This window comes from Mustela erminea, chromosome 17 (genome assembly GCF_009829155.1).
Source record: "Mustela erminea isolate mMusErm1 chromosome 17, mMusErm1.Pri, whole genome shotgun sequence".
Classification (NCBI taxonomy): domain Eukaryota; kingdom Metazoa; phylum Chordata; class Mammalia; order Carnivora; family Mustelidae; genus Mustela; species Mustela erminea.
In genome coordinates this window covers 20,815,008-20,834,985 of record NC_045630.1, presented here as the reverse complement: position 1 = coordinate 20,834,985, position 19,978 = coordinate 20,815,008, and the positions used below count along the sequence as shown (strand labels likewise).

The 19,978-nt window shown below is 39.2% G+C and overlaps 1 protein-coding gene across 1 annotated transcript in view; it reads right to left on the bottom strand.

Moving 5' to 3' along the window:
• Window positions 1-19,978, bottom strand: part of LOC116575900 (serine/arginine repetitive matrix protein 1-like) — a 287,791-nt gene that overhangs the window by 258,874 nt on the left and 8,939 nt on the right. The window contains exon 4 of the mRNA XM_032317538.1: window positions 4,776-4,891. Coding sequence (XP_032173429.1) covers window positions 4,776-4,891 — 116 coding nt within the window. The remainder of the gene's footprint in view (window positions 1-4,775; window positions 4,892-19,978) is intronic.

The following is a 19,978-nucleotide window of genomic DNA, read 5'->3' as shown; positions in this document are numbered from 1 at the left end:
ATTGGGTTAAAGCCTTCGACTCAGATCATGATCTCAGCATCCTGGGATCCAGCCCCGCATCGAGCCCTGCAATGGGTTCTCTGCTCAGCGGGGAGCCTGCTCCCCTTCCTCTCTCTCTGCCTGCCTCTCTGACTGCTTGTGATCTCTCTGTCATATAAATAAATAAACATCTTTAAAAAATATTTTTTTAAAAAGAAAACTCTAAAGACTCCACCAAAAAAACTACAAGAACTGATAAAGGAATTCAGTAAGGTCGGAGGTTACAAAATCAATATACAGAAATCATTGCATTTGTATAAACTAATAGCGGAGTAGCAGAAAGAGAAATTAAGAAAACAATCCCATTTACAGTTGCACCAGAAATAATAAAATACCTAGGAACAAACTTAGCTGAGGAGGTGAAAGACATGTACTCTGAAAACTATAAAACACTGATGAGAGAAATTGAAGAAGACACAAAGAAATGGAGAGCCATTCCATGCTCATGGCTTAGAAGAACATAGTTAAAATGTCCATACTAACTAGAGCAATCTACAGATTTAATACAATCCCTAACAAAACATGAACAGCATTACTCAAAGAACTAGAAAAAATAATCCTAAAATTTGTATGAAACCACAAAAGACCCCAAATACCCAGAGGAATCTTGAAAAAGAAGAACATAACTGGAGGTATCACCATCCCAGATTTTGAGATCTACTACAAAGCTGTAGTAATCAAAACAGTGAGGTACTAGCACAGTAATAGACACATAGATCAACAGAACAGAAACAAACCATGATTATAATGATCAATTAATCTTCAACAAAGGAGGAATAAATATAGATAAAATATAGAAAAAGATAATCTCTTCAACAAATGGTGCTGGGCACTGGAGAGCTACATGCAAAAGAATGAAACTGGACCACTTTCTTATAAACTCAAAAATAAAAATAAACTCAAAATGCATTAAGGACCCTCACATGAGGCCTGAAAACATGAAAATCCTAGAGGAGAACACAGGCAGTAATTTCTCTGACATCAGCCATAGCAAAATTTTTCTAGATATGTCTCCTGAGGCAAGGAAAACAAAAGCACACACAAAAAATAAACTATTAGGACTACATCAAAATAAAAAGCTTCTGCACAGCAAAGGAAACCACGAACAGAACAAAACAAAATAATCTACTAAATGGAAGAGGATATTTGCAAACATGTGCCACTAAGGGGTTAGTACCCAAAATACATAAAGACTTATACCAAAAAAATAAATAATCCAATTTAAAAATGGGCAGAAAACATGAACAAACATTTCTTCAAAGAAGGCATACAGATGGCCAACAGACAGATGAAAAGATGTTCAACATCACTAATCATCAGGGAAATTCAAATCAAAATCAAGCTGAGATGTCATCTCATACCTGTCAGAATTGTTAAAATAAAAAATATAAGAAACAAAAAGTGTTGGTGAAGATGTGGAGAAAAAGAAACACTCCTGTACTGTTTTTGGGAAAGCAAAATGGTGCAGCCATTGTAAAAAAAAAAAAAAAAACCAGTATGGAGGTTCCTCAAAAAATGAAACATAGCATTACCATATGTTCCAGTAATTCCACTACTGGGTATTTACCCAAAGAATGCAAAAACACTAATTTGAATGGATATAGGCACCCGTATGTTAATTGCAGCATTATTTACAATAGCCAAATTATGGAAGCAGCCCAAGTGTCCATAGATAGATGAATGGATAAAGAAGATATAGAGAAATAGACAGATACATACATACATACATATAGATACAGATACAGATATAGATATATTTTCCCCAGCCATAAAAAAGGATGAGATCTTGCCATTTCCAACACAGACAGATCTAGAGGGTATAATGCTAAGTGAAATAAGCCAGTCAAAGAAAGACAAATACTGTATGATTTCACTTATATGTGGAATTTAAGAAATAAAGCAAATGAACAAGTTTTAAAAAAGAGACAAACCCCGATACAGACTCTTAGTTATTGAGAACAAAGAGATGGTTACCAGGGGCACCTGGGTGGCTCAGTTGGTTAAGCAACTGCCTTTAGCTCAGGTCATGATCCTGGAGTCCCAGAATCCCACATCAGGCTCCCTGCTCGGCAGGGAGTCTGCTTCTCCCTCTGACCCTCCCCCTTCTCATGCTCCCTCTCTCTCTCACTCTCTCAAATAAATAAGATCTTTAAAAAAAAAAAAAAAAAGAGTACACTTACCAAGATGAGCATCGAGTAATTACTGAATCACATTTTACACCTGAAACTAATGTAACTGTATATTAACTACACTAGGATTAAAATTTTTAAAAATACAAATAAATAAATAGGTAAATAAAATACTAGTGGCTTGGAAAATAAATAAATATCCTTTCAGAATAATTTCACCCTCTCTTTATTCTGTCATTTGAATTTCTAAAATAGTATATACTGATAGAAAGCGATGTTTTGGTGTATAAGTTTCTCTTTTTCTTCCTCACTTTTGAGCCCAATGCAGCAAAGGTGAGTATTTACCAGCAATCAGCAGAAATTATTTTCTCCTTCCATTACTCCCACCTTGAGGAGGTAAATAAGGTATTTAAAGTAAAGAAAAATATTAAAAAGACCAGGAAGGAGCCACTGAAAATTTTGCTTACTAAAACTGATTTAGGGAAAAAAGAAAACCCCAAGTGTATTGTTTGATATTTGTTAAGACTTTTTCTTAATCCATTTATCCATTCACTTGTTCAGGGTGGACACATGACACTGAATGCTAGGGACGCAGAAATGAAACGCCCAATCTAATGTTTACCTGCAAGGACAGGACACAGGTACGTAAACCTGAAATCATAGCTTAATAGGCAAATGCTATCCTGGAGGTAGGAAGGGGACGGCGGCAGTCCCTGGAGTTGAACACCTAAGAAACTGGGAGTCCGGAAGGCTTCTGTCTAAGGGTACATGGATCTGGGTCTTGAAGTAGGAGCAGGAATTTGCCAGAAAGGAAAGCAGTTGGATTTCCAGAGTTAGAGTTAATCAGTATGCAAAGTCCCGGCAAGATAAAAGGTCATAGTGTAATAAAAACAGTGGGAACCCTGAACTGCAGATTAGGCTAGGGAGATACGATGGGCCATGTGGTTAAGGATTTTATTTATGGTAGGGAATTTATAAAGAATATGGTTGAGAACTTCATCCTGAGAGCACAAAGACCTGATAGAGCTGCTAGAAGACAGGAAGCACGTGATAAATATGAATGCTATAAACTATGGCAATATAAAAATAAAAACATAACGAAGGAAAAGTGGGAGGAAAAGAGTAGAACAGTGGAAATGTATCTAATTTCCCCAGCTTTCATAGCTCTGAGTCAACAGACACATCTAAACACCAGTCAGAAAACAGAGACCATCTATATTATCCAGTCATTAAAGGCAACCTGTAGAACTGAACATATTACGGGGGTAAAAAATACCAGGAGGCAAAAGATGGTAATTTAGATAGAAGTTTCGATGAGAATTCTTTCCATTCTTTAGAGCAAATAGTCAGTACCTACTGCCAAGAACTGATACATCAAGAATAGAAATTAGCAGCAGAGCTTAAAATAGTTGCCTCTGCAAAAGGAGACTTGGGTGGAAAATACTGTGTTGGTTTTAATACCTGGAATTCCCTGTATTTTGTGTCAAATATAAAAGGAGCATAGATGCTCTTTCCTTCTCTTTCATCACTTTCTCCAACAGGCTATTTATTCCTGCATTACCTTTATGATACAGCCTCTTACCTCCTCTCATAGGAGAAAGTCTCCAAAGGGATGTTTATTGCTTTTCTAGGTACAGTCAAGCTTCATTCTTATAATGAGGAAAGTAGTCTTTAGCCCATGCACTAATGATAAAATACTGACTCCAAAGACTTCAATGTGCTTAAAGTGATCAGTACTGATACTGCTTCTCTAGGTACAGAAAACATAAGGAACAAGAAATGTGAAGACTTTCATCACAAGTTAATTGAGAAAAGACTGTGAGTCATACCATAGGTGTTAAATTAGCAATTTTTTATTTCTTCACTTTCTCATGCATGTTCAAACCTTACTAAAACTGTCTTAATTACTTAAATGGAAAAATGTCACAAGGGTTTTAACACTCCCTTAGGAATAACATCTTTGTGACAAAATTCAAGCTAATTTTTTAAAAACCGCATTTGAAAAATGCAACGACCACCTACCAGAAGATTATGCTAAAAAGAGCCAATATCCCTAAAAAAAAAATGTCCATGTCACCAACCTTCTGACAAAAAGAATGGCACCCAGTATACTATATGGAAAAACAATTTTTTTAAATATTTCTCATGGTAGGGGGGTCATCTACACAAACATCAAGACATAAACCAATACGACTTTCCTCTTCTCAGGCAAAAAATTATATACATTTATGAGATTATACTCTATAATACTCAGAAATACAGGGGCTGACTCTGCAAGACATAGACTAGAAACTCAATCCTGACACTACCTGGGTGACTGTGGACAAATCATTTGATCTAAGTCTTGGTTTCCTTAACAGTACTTATCCCCAGAGATTGTGATGAGAGTCTACCCAGAAGAATGGATATAAAGTGCTCAGGAGTGAAAAATCACCTTTTGGTGATGATGATGATGATGATGATGATGATGATGATGATGATAAAATAATACCAGGCTGTCAGGTAACTTAAAATAAACAAAAAATCAGGATTTTGTTTAGTTAGATGATATAGATCCAATAAGGTATACCCAAAGAGTATCCTAGGAAAAAAAAATCTAGAACTTACAAGGCAGCTTCTGACATCAGCCAGCCCTTCAATGGCAGCACAATCTTGATTCAGGCCATCTCCTGCTGGAGGTGATTCTTTTCCAAGGAATGGCTTTTCACTGAGAAGCTGTTTTCCTAGGAGCGAGAAAAAATTTGGTTATTGTCTATCTACTGGAGTGAGAAGACTGGTTATGTGATCAAGCCTAACTCCTACAAAACACTTAATAAATCCAAATGGAAAATGCCAAATATTTTCTTCTGACATTTTATCCAAACATGTTGATGGTTTCAATGTCGGGCACTCTTCTCTGGGCAAAGAATGAGGTGGTGAGAGGAGGCACTGAAAATATGCACACATACAGAGAAGAAAAGTAATCTGCAAAGTCAAAAATATTACTAACTGTCTCTATATGGAAAAAGTTTGCTGACCCCTGCTATAGAGCCTAAACACTGACCTTTGAGAACTTAAAGATTTCAAACTCTAGAGGCAGTCAGATCAAAATCTTGGTTCTGCATAACTAATGATGTGATCACATTCTTCTAGTCACGGTTCTGGAACATTGAATAGAAATGGATATTTTCCCTCCTCTGTATTTTTGCTTGAATTATTATAGACGAAATCATTCACTATTAGATAATTGGTTTATTGGATGAAACTGAATTGTCATTTGATCAGAATCATGTGCCATTTGTTCTAACACTGGCATTGCAACTGAGAAGGAACAGAACCTTTCCTGTGGCCAACAGCCCTCTGGCCATGCAGTGTGCAGTGTTACCACCAGCAACAACAAATAATACCTTGAAGCCAGAAGAACAACTTGAAATTTCTGAAAACCAAGTTTTTTCCATGCTTTTGGCATCAAAGATCACTTCTGTGGAATAAATCGAATGGAATGGATATAGACTATTTGTTGTCTTTATCCTACCAAGTGTGACTAGTCCTATAGCTGACCCTTGACCAATGAAGGTTAGGAATGCCAATCCCTGCACAGTGAAAACCCCATGTAAACTTTTGACTCCCCCACCCCCAAATTTAACTACTAATAGCCTACTGTTGATTTAGCCTTCCCAATAACATAAACAGCCGATTAATACATTTTGTATGTCACATGCATTATATACTGTATTTTTACAGTTAATCAAACTGAAGAAAAGAAAATGTTATTAAGAAAATCATAAGGTAGAGAAAATACATTTATGGTACTGGACTGTAATTATCAAAAAAAAAATCCACATATACATGGACCCATGTAGTTCAAACCCATGTTGTTTTAGAGTCAACTGTACTTTTCTCTGCAGAAGTGCTGACACGGTGGAGTGTGGGGCCCTGCCCCAAAGCCTGTTGTGTATGTAATGAATGAGCACATTCTACCTTCTGAAACCTGTGGGGGGTGAGGAGGGAGGGGTCGGGGGTGGGACATGAATCCTGAAACCAGCCTGTCTGAAAGGTTTTGAGCAAAGAACTGTGGACCTACACTCCATTTGGTTGTGATAGCAGGTGCCACTACTCTGAAGCCAGTAAACTTCTTTTACCACCATGTTCCCACATAAAATGCTCGTCCAGTATTTTAGTGTTTGCAGACAGTATGGAGTTTTAGTGTTTGCAGACAGCAAAGAAGAAAATATACTGTACTAAGAGTTCCTCTTTTAAGGATTGTGTACAAAGCAGTAATGACCCCATTAGGAACATTATGAATACAAATGTAACTATTCTTAAAGTGGCACACCCTATTTTCTCTCCACTGTTATCAAACCCAGTTTAAACAATGAATTTAGGGACACCTGGGTGGTTCAGTGGGTTAAGTGTCTGCCTTCAGCTCAGGTCATGATCCCAGGATCTTGGGATCAAGCCCCGAATTAGCCTCTCTGCTCAGCAGGGAGCTTGCTTCCCTCTCTATCTCTTTCTCTCTGCCTGCCTCTCTGCCTACTTGTGATCTCTCTGTCAAATAAATAAATAAAATCTTTTCCAAAAAATATCCTTAATTTAAATAAATAAATAAATAATGAATTTAATTCAGGAGACTATTTTTTGAGACTCTGCCATGTGCCAGCCAATAAGGTGGGTACACTGGTAAATAGAACTGGTATCTTCTCCTCTAAGAAAACAACAATTTGACAGGACACCTGGGTGGCTCGTGTCTTCGGTTGGCTCCGATCATGATCTGGGATCGAGTCCCACATGTGGCTTCTTGCTCAGCTGGGAGCCTGCTTCTCCCTCTGCCTCTGCTGCTCCCCCTGCCCGCATTTTATCTCTCTGTCAAATAAATAATTAAAATCTTAAAAACAAAACAAAACAAAAAAAAAGATTTTAAAAAAGAGATTTAAAGAGAAAAACAATTTGAAAGTGGATATATAAGAGGTATCTATTGACTCGTTCATTTATTCCACAAATAAATTTGTTGAACACCTACTACAAACTAAACACTAGACTAAGGGCTGGGATTTTAGCAGTGAACAAAAATCCCTATCATCTTAAAATTTACATGCTAGTGGAGAGAGACGTATAATAAGCAACATAAATAAGTAAAATAAATTAATATAAAACAGAGAAAAAATAGAGAATGACAGATTAGGGGACCGCAGAAGGCCTCATTGACAATGTTTCATTTGAGAAATGAAAGCATGTCAACTAAATGTTGTAGCATGGGAGGTGTTCCAAGTAGAGGGAAAAGCAAATGCAAAGGTGCTGGGGCAGGAGGGTACCTGGCCAACCTGGAGGAATAATAATGAAGCCAGTATGTCTGGAGCAGGATAAATAAGGAGAATGGGTAGCAGAAGGTCATAGAAGTCCAGGGATGTGGGAAGAGAGATCATATTGGATAGCATAAGCCACTCCAAGGACTTTGAATATTAGTCTGAATGAAATGAAGAGTCTTTGAAGGATTTTGAATAGCTGAGAGACCAACCAATATTTTTAAATGTTGGTTCTGCTATGAAAGTGTTAAGTGTGGAAGACCATCTAGTAAAGGGGTGCACCTAGGTAAAAAGTCAGTGAAGGCCTCCTGAACAAATGGCACTTGAGCCTGAAGAATTGGTTTACTGTGGGGAGTTAGCACTAGGGAAAAGGGAGGCGCTCTCTTCTGACAAGAGGACCAGCTGATGAGAGAAAAGAGCAAGCTGGAGGCTTTTAATGCCACAGTGAGCATCTTCTACTTTCTCTTAAGGCTAATTATTGAAAGATTTTAAGCAAGGGAGTGACACAATCTGTTCAATGTTTTATAACAACTGTCAGATTGTTATTTGCAAACTGGAATCAGTAGTCGTTTTTTAAACCACAGGTCATGACTCATCCATTCAGGAGATGACCAAATTGCAACTTTTTAAAAATGAAACAGAATAGAAAACATCATAATGCCCCTCAGGTTTTAAGGGAAAGGATAGTGGCTGGGAACTTTTGATTCTGTGTATACATATATTCATGCATATATGTGTGTGTGTTTGTCATTGTCCAAAGTTTGAAAGTCACTTCATTAAGCAGGAAAGATGTAAAAAGAGGGAAAACAGTAGAGGGAATGTGCTGGAATCTTTCAAAGGTATCACTGGTCACCTAGAGAGAGAGAAACAAAGAGGCTTGTGAAAGCTCTTGCAGACCTACCTAAAGGGTTCCAGGGGCAAATGAATGGTCCAGGACAATTCAGCAACTGGATGGACAGATGAAATTGAGATTATGGGTAGGGAAGATAATGAGCTTAGATTTCAACATACTACCTGCAAGCCATCACAGTGGAGATACTTAGTTAAGAGCACATGATAAGACTAGATACTGAGATTTGGAACTGGTCAGCACTGATAGATTAAAAAAAATTGTTAAGGGGCACCTGGGTGGCTCAGTGGGTTAAAGCCTTTGCCTTCGGCTCAGGTCATGATTCCAGGGTTCTGGGATCAAGCCCCACATCGGGCTCTCTGCTCAGTGGGAAGCCTGCTTTCTCCTCTGTCTCTGCCTATTTCTCTGCCTACTTCTGCTCTGTCTGTCAAATAAATAAAATCTTTTAAAAAAAATTGTTAAAAGTAATGCCATCATACCTTATAGCGATCCCATACAATATCTGGGGACAAAATATACTACATCTTTTGGGACACAACGGTTACCAAAAAAAAAAAAAAAAAAAAAAAATCATTTTGCTTCTCTGGAATTCACATTTAACAGAATCTTCTGTATTTTATCTGGTGATTCTAATCACTGTTCAAGTTCCCTGAAAACAGAAGTGGACATACCAGTCAGGACCCAATGACAACAACCCAGGCAAAGAGGTGAGGAGCCCTAAAGTTAGTGTTTCACGAGGATTCTTTGCTTGACTAGCATAAAGGCAAATTTGAAATGTAAAAGTGAATCATTAACCACTGAATTAATGATAAGCACAATGATGTCCTGCAGAGATCCTCCCCCCTTGGGCTCAGGATATGTACCTGCATGGCTTGTGGCTTGGGTTTCTGATGCTCCCCACTGTCGCTGCGGCTCAGCTAGGGGCTAGCTCCAGGATCTCACAGAGCAGCACACAGCTTTAAAGAGGAAGCTAAGAGCTAACACCTAGTTGCACTGTCTTAAAGAGACTTACCTTTACGGGTAAACAGCTAGGAGTAAAGTTCTGTCTGCATTTTCACTTGCATAGAACTTGTTGATAGTGTCCAACTTGACACAAAACCAAAAACTGAAAGACTACTATTGTGAATATAGCTTTCCTTCAGGAAAGAAATTATTTTTTTTAATTATACACATTTTCAATATATTGCAATGGTTCGAGTGATCTGGCTTTTTAAAAAGCCAATGAAAAATGACATAAAAATAAATCCAACATGTCAAAACTATTTCAAATTACATAATATTTTCTTCTCTCGGGCAGCTGTGCTCCTACCATCCTGAGGTTTCACACACTATACACTATAAACTGAATTCCTTGGCCTTGATCTATCAGCAAACACTGAAGATCCCATTGTCCCTGAGCTCTGACCCTAAAGGGCTCCACAGAAGGGAAGGAGCAAGCAATTATATACACACATACATGTTCTCAAAGTCCATTGGCAGAGTCCACACCGACAGCTGCTTGGTTTTTTGCAGGCCCGGGTTCCATAATCATATATATCTACAATTGCAGAGGCATTCTGAAAAACCTGTAAGGAGATGTGTAATAGAAGTATAACTAGAGAAACATGAGTGACATCTGCCACTTAACCATATTACATTTCAGCACTGAGATTCTTAAAAAAAAAAAAAAAAAAAGATTATTTAAGAGAGACAGAGAGAGTGAGAGCGAGCAGGAGTAGGGGCAGAGAAAGAGGGAGAGAAGGAATCCCAACCTGACTACTCCACTAAGTGTGGAGCCGGACTCAGGGCTCAATCTCTCAACTCTAAGATCATGACCTGAACTGAAATGGAGAGGCAGATGCTTAGTGCACTGAGCCACCCAGGTGCCCCTCAACACCCAGATTCTAATTTAACTTCAGTGAGGGCAGGAATCCTAGTCTGTGCATTGTTTGCCAATGTGGTTTGCAAAAAGCGGGCAAGATTGGGGCACCAGGGTGGCTCAGTGGGTTACAGCCTCTGCCTTCGGCTCAGGTCATGATCCCAGGGTCCTGGGATCAAGCCCCACATCGGGCTCTCTGCTCAGTAGGGAGCCTGCTTCCTCCTCTCTCTCTCTGCCTGCCTCTCTGCCTACTTGTGATCTCTGTCTGTCAAATAAATAAATAAAGTCTTAAAAAAGAAAAAAAGCAAGCAAGATGAAGAGTCCACAAAGCCAACCATTATGTTCAGAGGGATGCTGAACCTATTCAAAGTTTGCATTTTTAAACTTGTCAAAAGCAACTCAGTAACCAAAGGCAGACACTTTATTTCTTTCATTCAATCAATGAATGTCTACTGAGACCAATAAGTTGCCAGGCACTCAAGAATATGCAATGGGAAAAACAGTCTTTTCAACAAATGGTGTTGGGAAAACTGAACAGCTACCTGCGAAAGAATGAAACTGGACCACCTTCTTACACCATACACAAAAATAAACTCAAAATGCAGTAAGGACCTACACATGAGACCTGGAACCATAAAAACCCTAGAAAAGAACACAGGCAGTAATTTCTCTGACATTGACTGTAGCAACATTTTTCTAGATAAATCTCCTGAGGCAAGGAAAACAGAAGCAAAAATAAACAATTGGGACTACATCAAAATAAAAAACTTCTGCACAGAAGACAAACAAGTAATCAACAAAACAAAACAAAACAAACAACATACTGAATGGGAGAGGATATTTGCATATGACATATCCAGTAAAGAGTTAATATCCAAAATACATAAAGAACTTATGCAACTCAACACCAAAAAAATCAATAATCCAATTAAAAAATGGGAAGTAGACGTGAACAGACATTTCTCTGAAGAAAACATACAGATGGCCGACGCATGAAAAGATGCTCAACATCACTCATTGTCAGGGAAATGTAAATCAAAACCACAATGACATATCACCTCACACCTGTCATTATGGTTAAAATAAAAAATACAAAAAACAACAAGTGTTGGTGAGAATGTGGAGAAAAAAATAACTTGCTCTCTCACTTTATGAACAATGTCTTATCTGAATAAGGGAAATCAACAAGTCTGAGATTTTGAGAAAAAGATTTTAAAGCATAATGATAATACAAAATGTATTATTTGTACATGTTCAGATGCCAACTTGCAAATGCGCAAAGACACAGAGTTATACAGAATTTCGAAGACCACTGGTTTAAAGAACTTAACCCAGTGAGGGAGATTCTATGCAGGCCTTCTAGAGGAAAAGGTGATTTTGAATGAGTTGAATTATTCTCAGCCCAATCCTCAGGAACTTCTGCCCATTCCCAGGGAAAAGACACCTACAAGAGTGCTGGTAAATATAATGTGAGGCCACATTACCCAGACACATGTGGGAAACTGCTCAAGGAGGCACTGTTGGAAGACAGATTACAACGCAAGTGAGGAGTGAGGTACTATCTTCACAACTGTGCCCATCTCGAGAGCCACAAGGCCACAGAAATATCTGAAACCGTGAGGTAGCCATAAAAAACAACATAATGTTGTTGTTTTTTTGTTTTGTTGTGGTCTCTCAGAATGGTTAAAAGGGAGACCACAGATCAAATCACTTGTGTGACAGACCTTGGAGACATCCTGCAGCAGGTGGGAGGGGTCAGGAGACCCTGTATTTCCTCCAATCTGCAGGATCAGCATCTCGTTGCCTTTCTTGGGAGCCATGGGTGTGGTCTGGGGAGAGCAGGGAACTCTAAATCAAAGTCTAGAAGTCATTAAATATGAAATCCCTTCCTTTACTGTCTCTATCTAACCAGCCCCTCTTCCCAATTAAAAATAAGACAAAACTAAGGCGCTCAAGGAAGCTGAATTGTCCAAGATTCTGAGTTCTCCTAATTTCAAGTCTAGAATTTTAGCCACAAACCAGACACTACTGGAAACCAACTGTCTTGGAAAGACATAACTTTGTATTTTCCTCAAGTTGTTTTTTATGTCATTTGGCTAAGAAACAAAATTGGCTTGAGTCTGGCCAGGAAGCTGGGTAAGAAGTTGTCACTGTCCTGACTCACCAGTTGCGTCACCCAGATTGCGTGGCAACATATCCAACCAACAGAATGAGTCCCACCGAGAGATGTGCACTGGGATTTGTTTGGATACAGCATGACCAACAAGGACACAGCACTTTCCCTCTCCATTCTCCGTGAAGTAGCCTTCAGTTTGACAGTGTCACCCATTGGAGGGACTTTGGGATCCCTGTAAACAACAGACACCCCATTTGCTAAAGGAAAGAAACTACCTTCCTCTTTATATTTAGAATTCCACTAAAGATTTACAGTGCCAGGGACACGTGGGTGGCTCAGTTGGTTAAGCGTCTGCCTTTGGCTCAGGTCATGATCCCAGGGTCCTGGGATCAAGTCCCACATCAGGCTCCTCGATCAGCATGGAGCCTGCTTCTGCCTCTGCCTGCTGTTCTCCCCGTTTGTGCTCTCCCTCTCTCTCTGGCAGATAAATAAATAAAATCTTAAAAAAAAAAAAAAAAAGATTTACAGCGCCAAGTGGCAAAATAGATAATGAACATGAATTTGATGTACTCAGAAAAGATCAACTATGTAGTCTCCCCACAGAAATTATCATACTTTACTAAATTTGAAGACTTACATTTTGTGTGCTAAAAGAGATTTGTAGATTTCTTTGTCAAGGACCTCTGTCTATGGGGTTGGGGGTTGTACCATATTTCTGAAAAGCTCACATTTCTAACCCAAATCAGTGTAACATGGTTCCCTTTTAGACCGATATAGTTATATACACTGGGTGATTGGACAAGGTCTTCTGATCATTTTTAAAATATTTTATTTACTTATTTGAGAGAGAGACAGAGATATTGAGAGAGAGCGTGAGAAGGAAGGATAGAGAGAAGCAGGCTCCCTGAGTAGGGAGCCTGACATGGGGCTCAATCCAGGACCCCAGGATCATGACCTGAGCTGAAGGTAGACGCTTAACTGACTGAGCCACCCAGGTGCCCCATGAATCATTTTTCAAGAAAGTATACTTCCCAAATAGTTGTTTCTGACCCAATCCAGGTTACCAGCTCCCTATGTGACTTCACATACCTCCAAATATAACTTAAAAGGGGGACGGTAGCCACAAGGATGGGGAGCTTCACTGTCTCTCTCCCTGTACAAGGCAGATATCATTCACCAATTGTTACACTTATTCCACTACATTGAGACTTGGTCTTGAGTCTTCACAACCCAACACTGCGAACAACACTGTCAACTAACTGGTCTTGACATCTAAATTGAAATCTATTTGCAATACCAGGATTAAATTAAATCACTACAAAATCTAACTATTCTCAAGAAGTTTCTTTGAACAACCCAAATTTTATCTCTGGCTACCTAATGTCACATTCCTAGTGGTAATGTTCTTTAGATGGGTCAAAAGTTCCATCTCTGTTTTTACACATTAGAATTATAACTCGCATTCTGAGTTTTGAGTTGCATTAGGAAATAATTTCAGGTGGGGAGATAAGGAACATATTATCTATTCCCTATTTTATTTCTTTGAAATGAGTAGAGCTATGGTTTCCCAGATTGTCTACTAAGTTGACTCTCAGGATTCTAGTTTGATTTGTGTATAAGGCCAATATATATATTGGCCACAGAAATATCTGACTTATTCATCCTTAAAATAAGGACCCTGAAAACTAATCATTGCTTGGTTATTATTTAATATTGGCAGACTTGGGGATCCCAGGTGGCTCAACTGGTTGAGCATCTGTCTTCAACTCAGGTTATGATCCCAGGGTCCTAGGATTGAGCCCCACCCACATCAGGCTTCCTGCTCAGTGGGGAGCCTGCTTCTCCCTCTGCCCCTTCCCCTGTTCATGCTCTCTCTCTCAAATAAATAAGTAAAATCCAAAAAAAAAAAGAACTTTATTGTGTGTAAAATCACAGTAATATGAATAATTTCTGATTTTGTCCAAAAAATTAATTCTCCCAATTACACTGCAAAGAGTTCTTAAAGATATAAACCACTTTGACTGGATTATATTTCCTTTTAAATATCTTTATTAGAAGAATGTCTCAGGCACTAGGAAGAATATAATTCTTTGCATGTTAAAGAATTTTAATTTACTTTAAAAGTTTTGGTAATTCAGGGTTAATTATATACTTTATACTGGAACATGAAAGATTAGTAACCTAAAGATATTTAGATAGTTTCTCTAAAGATTAATAAAAATGATGAAAAAAATGAATATAAGCCTTCCTTGTTGAATTATTATGGGAAATGAATAAGAAAATTTCTTCAGCCATACATAAAACAGTAAAATTCTGAATCACAAACTACGCATTCAAATAAAACATTAGTGTATTTCTCAAAATCATTACTAATAGTAGTTCTTCTCATGTGCCCCATGGCCAGAAGAATCCCAGAGCAGGACAATAATAGGTCCTTTTAATTATCATCATTCTCTGGAAAATAGTACATCTTGAGAAAATATGCGAGGGCCATACCAGTTCTGATGACAATGCACAGGCAAAGATTTAAGTCGATAAATGGCATAACAACCAGCCCTAATGGGCTGTAAGTGATGAAAAGCCAAATCACTTGGCTTATGGGGAGGAGGGTGTGTGGATTAATTGACCCATACAAAAAGTGTAGGCATTGACTTCAGGCATGGCTGGATCCAGGGCAACATCACTGCGCTTTGGTCTCTTTCTATCTCTCACATCCACTTTCCTGTTTATTGCCTTCCCTCTGAGGCAAGTTCTCTCCCTGTGACAGCTGGAACAGCACTAGGCATATATCTTCCATTCCTATCCAGCCAATACCCAAGTACTTGTTCTATTTGCACAAATTTGGTCACACGCCCATTCGTGAACATTCACTGCAGCCAAAGGATGCTGGTCCAAGCAGAAAAGAGTGAATGCTACGCAGCAAGAACCAGTAGCTTTCTATCCTAATAAGACATAACCAATTTTATATTGCTTTTGAGCTACATAAATGCCTAGGTTCCTGTTTCCTAAAATTTGGACATCTTGAATTCATGGAGCCATCTGCTCATATCATATGATTACCTCAAATTCAAATGTTCTTTTTGGAACAGAGCACACCAGTTTGTGAGAAGGTTCTTATCTACTCAGCGTGTTGCCTCTATATTGTAGCTGAAGTCCCAAACTGAGAATAGTAAGAGACAATTCCACCACCCCCACCCAGCCCCATTCTAAAGAGAGTGCCTGAAACATACAGGCCAGACTTAATTGAAAAAAAAAAAAAATCAGGGGCACCTGGGTGGCTCAGTCAGTTGAGCGTTCAACTAGATTTCAGCTCCGGTCATGTTCGCTTGGGTCGCAGGACTGAGTTTTGCATGGGCTCTGAGCTCAGTGGGGAGTCTGCTTGGGATTCTCTCTCCCTCTCCCTTGACCTCTCCCCCAGTACTCTCTTTCTCTCTCGCTCGCTCGCTCTCTTTCAAATAAATAAATCTTAAAAAACAAAACAGGACAAATCAGTCCAGTCTCTGTGAAGCCCTCACTTCCAGCTTTTATAGGACATGGCCAAATTGTGAAAGATCATGGAAGAAGGTCAAGGAGAGCAGGAATTCAAAGCAGTGGAGTGTTTGAGCTCTTTTTCCTTCTCTCCTCACCCATTTCTCCTCACAGAGAAAGGTATGTTACCTCCCAACCTCCCCCATAAAAGATGGAAGGAATCTGCAGAAGGGGAGACAGGCGCCTTGTTTCTTAGCAGACAACTTATCGGATGATGAGATGAGAAAAATAAAGCAGAGTAGGTGGCGGGTGTGGCTGTGTTGCTTGAGATGGAATGATCAGGGAAGACCTCACTGATAAAAGGACACTGGGGCCAAGGCCTAAAAGTGAGGGGAAAAGCCATGCAGAGAGAACAGAATACCCAAAGGTCCTTAGCAAGAACATGGTTAGTAGTTTCTGGAGAGGAAAGGAGCCAACAGGACTGGAGAAAAGTGAGCAAGAGGGAATGTCGAAGGGATAAAGGGCGAAGATTAGAATGGTGCTGCATTTACTACAATGGGTGGAGAGTAATGGAAGCGTGTGCAAGACCACACACCACACCCTGCATAATGTACTGCCTGAGCTTTCGCTCAGGCCTGGACTGGGGGCTGGAGGTGGTCAGGGAAACTTTGAACTACATGTGAGATTAGATGTAATTAGATTAGAAAATTAGGCATTAGGTTTGGATTTAGACTGAACTGTACTTGTCTTTTAATACCTGAAGGTAAGCCTTACTTTTCAGGTATTAAAGTGGCTGGAAAGCCATGAGATCTATATGAAGGGTTATCTCCAGGGCAGGAATGAGTAGGTAAGTGCATGTTTGAAGGTTAGAGAAAAAGCCGTTCCCTATGTATACCTCACAGAGTTTACTTTATTCAATAAACTGATTAGTTTCTAAAAGAATCAAAACCCTTACAATCCATCTGTGAATTCACCATACACAACACAATGTTTTATGCACTAATGTATGCAAACTTAGTACACATTTGCTAAGTATGGAGTAGTATAATATGCTATTTGGGGGGAAAATGATGTGGCACTAGATAATGGTCAGATCAGGGAAAGCTGAAGGAGGGCTTAACTTCCTAAGTAGGATAATTCAAAACTTGAGATTATTTGTAGGGTTTACATGTGGATTCCTGACCTTTAATTAGAGTCACTAACAAAGGTCTCACTGTGAACTTGTTAGAAAGGATCAATACCCAAATAGACTATAACACAGAAATGATATTTGCTGCCTGCTAGTTTTAATGTGCAGTGTAAGGTCCAGGAAATAGAAACAGCTGCAGGATTGTTAAAATGAAATAAATTGAACAGAAACAGAATAACACACAGAAGTGACACTTTTTTAAATGATGGAAATCACTAAATTGGCTATTTCCACTTCCATTTTGGGCTTAAACAAGATGACAATTTGTTACCCTTTCATAGAGAAGAAATCCAGAATTTGGCAGTCCAGAGCAGAAATGGCAGCTCCAAGGTCAGCAGAAGTTAGATTCTTCCTATGGCACTGCTTTGGTCAGTCCTGGGCCTATCACCACCTGATCCACAATGGCTACTTGATTTTAATCCATCACATCTACCTCCCAGCCAGGTAGAAAAAAGAAAGAAGAAGAGGACTCCTCTTTCCTTTGAAGGATACTCCCATGAAGTCCCCATGGGACATCCTTTGAAGGATACTCCCATGAAGTTCTAGTTTCTCTTAAAGACCTGTAGGTGAAGTTAGATTGGATGCTTTTTATCAAGAACAGTTACTCCCTTCCTTATGTCTGCCTGTTAGGTTAGTGTGTTCACAGCTCTATTTACTGGTTATATTGTGCTTCTGATCTTTAATAGCTAATGCCACTAGTCCCAAAGACAAAAGTTCAGTTATATAACCTATCAACGTCCTCCCTGTCCAACCCTCCTCCAATGAATTGGCTGTGCCTGATGACTCATCTGCCTCCTATGGAAATTATTAATAATTTGAGTCAGGAAACATAGAAGGAAAGGCAGAGTATGGTGGTGGAACAGGGGTGGGCTTCAGCTCCCCTGGACTGAACTCCTGCCCCCAACATTCACGTAACATGACTTTGGGTAAGTTTCCAGCATCTCAAAATTCCCATTTCCTTCTCCATAAGACAAGAAGGGTAATACCTCTTGAAGCTGCTATGAGGAATGAATTAAATAACATGTGAAGTGACCCTATGCCCCTATAAGCACTCAAAGTCATTCTTCCGTAATTCATTCATTGTTCTCAGACCCCGGCAATGTGCTAGATACCATGCTGGACGCTATGGTTGTTGAAGCCTAAAGAAGACATGCAGGGACCTCATGATGTAATACAGGAGCTTAAGACACACAGAAACAGGCTCTGCAGAGAAGGAAAGGTTTTACACACGTGCAACATTAGAATGACACCTCTCTTGACTTATATCAAAATGGTAGATACATTATCTTCCAGAAAATGGGATGATTCAATCTGTTAAGGATCTGTGTGCTTGATTTGCTGTTTGGTAACAAGCACTGACACGTGGGCCACCCCACGTACACAAATAGGGTCACATGAAATGCTTGCAGTGGCCCCCCTGCTACATTTTTCTGAAAAGTGACAGAGAAGTACCTGCGTGATACTCTCTTGACTACTCCGTGAACATCGCATATTACTTTAGGTTAGAATGTGAAAGCTAAAACAAACGATCATCGCACTACAAAAATTCAGCCAAAAGTCCCTTTTTTACATCGATATGTCTTCAAGGCTTATGGCAATAGTAATGATGCACTCTCTAGTCCCCACTGCCTTTGCAGAGATGTGTTACAGATCTCTACGTGCCTGGCCCAGGGTGGGCACTGCGGTTGTGAAGATGAAAAAGATGGCATCTGTCCTCCCAGAACGGAGCACACAGAAGGGGCACAGACGAGTGAGATTTTCATTACCGTGTGATTAACGCTACGGAGAGAACAGATATGCTGGAGCGCTAGGCAAGTTCATAGGAGGGGACAGCCCATCTAGCTTTGGCCAGTGAGGGAATGTTGCCTGAAGCAAGCGAGTTCTACACTGAGGCCTAGAAAATGAGCAAAAATTAACCAAGCGAAGGGTGCTTCAATCAGTGCAAAGGGCAGGTCCAAAGGGCATGGTGTATTAAGGATGGGAAGGATTCAGTGTGGCTGAAGAGGAATGTGAAAGATGAGATTTGCTAGGTCCAGATATTGTATCCCTGCACAGACACATACCATGAAGAATCTTGATCCCCGCCGTGATGACTCAGTTCACGGGCTTCTCTTAATTTTCTAGGACATGCAGAGAAATAACAAACAAATAAACAAAAGAGGATTCATTTTGTTATGGCAGAAAATAATTTTATGCAAAATCGGAGAAACAGCTACATAGTACCACTTTTCCACGTAGAAGAAACACAGGAAAAGCAGTATACTGTTACTGTACATATATTCTAAACAACTTGTCAATTCATTAAAGTGTTCAAGCTTTCAGTAACTTGGGCTTAATTCTTTATAGCACTTCAAGAATAACATGATAGGATGTCTCAGTTAAGCATCTACCTTTGGCTCAGGTCATGATCTCAGGGTCCTGGGCTCCCTGCTCAGTTGGGAGTCTGCTTCTCTCTCTATCTCTTCCCCCGCCCCTGCCCTCCGCTTACGCGCTCTCTCTCTCTCTCTCTCTAATAAATAAATAAAATCCTTAAGAAAGAAATAACACAGTAAAGAAATGATCATGATTCTGCAGTGTCTTTGAAAATTTTTTAAATCTATATTTAACTTGTTTCCTTGATGTAGAACCCTCATAGAAGTTCAGGCTAATTATAAGGTATGTCTATATTACTATCCCTTTGGGTGAGAGAGTCCATCACATTTCATAAACTTAATGGAACGAATAAGAATTTATGCAACACTAAAAGATTAACCAGAAATTTCCACATAGTGACACTGTGGCCAATTAATGAAGCTAATTTCTCAGTAGGCAGTCTGTTACCTTTAAAAAATGCATATAACTAAAGGATTTTTCTCTTTCATTTATGGTTACTATGCAAATTGAATATCCATAAATTCATTCTAGATAGAGTAAAAGCAATAAAATTTTCATGATTTGGCAGGCTTTAAATCATTTACAGCACTATAATAAGTTATTGAAGAAAGAGGCTTATAAATTGACAGAATCCCCTTAATAGCAAAGAAAATGTTAGTACTTTGCAGAGAAAA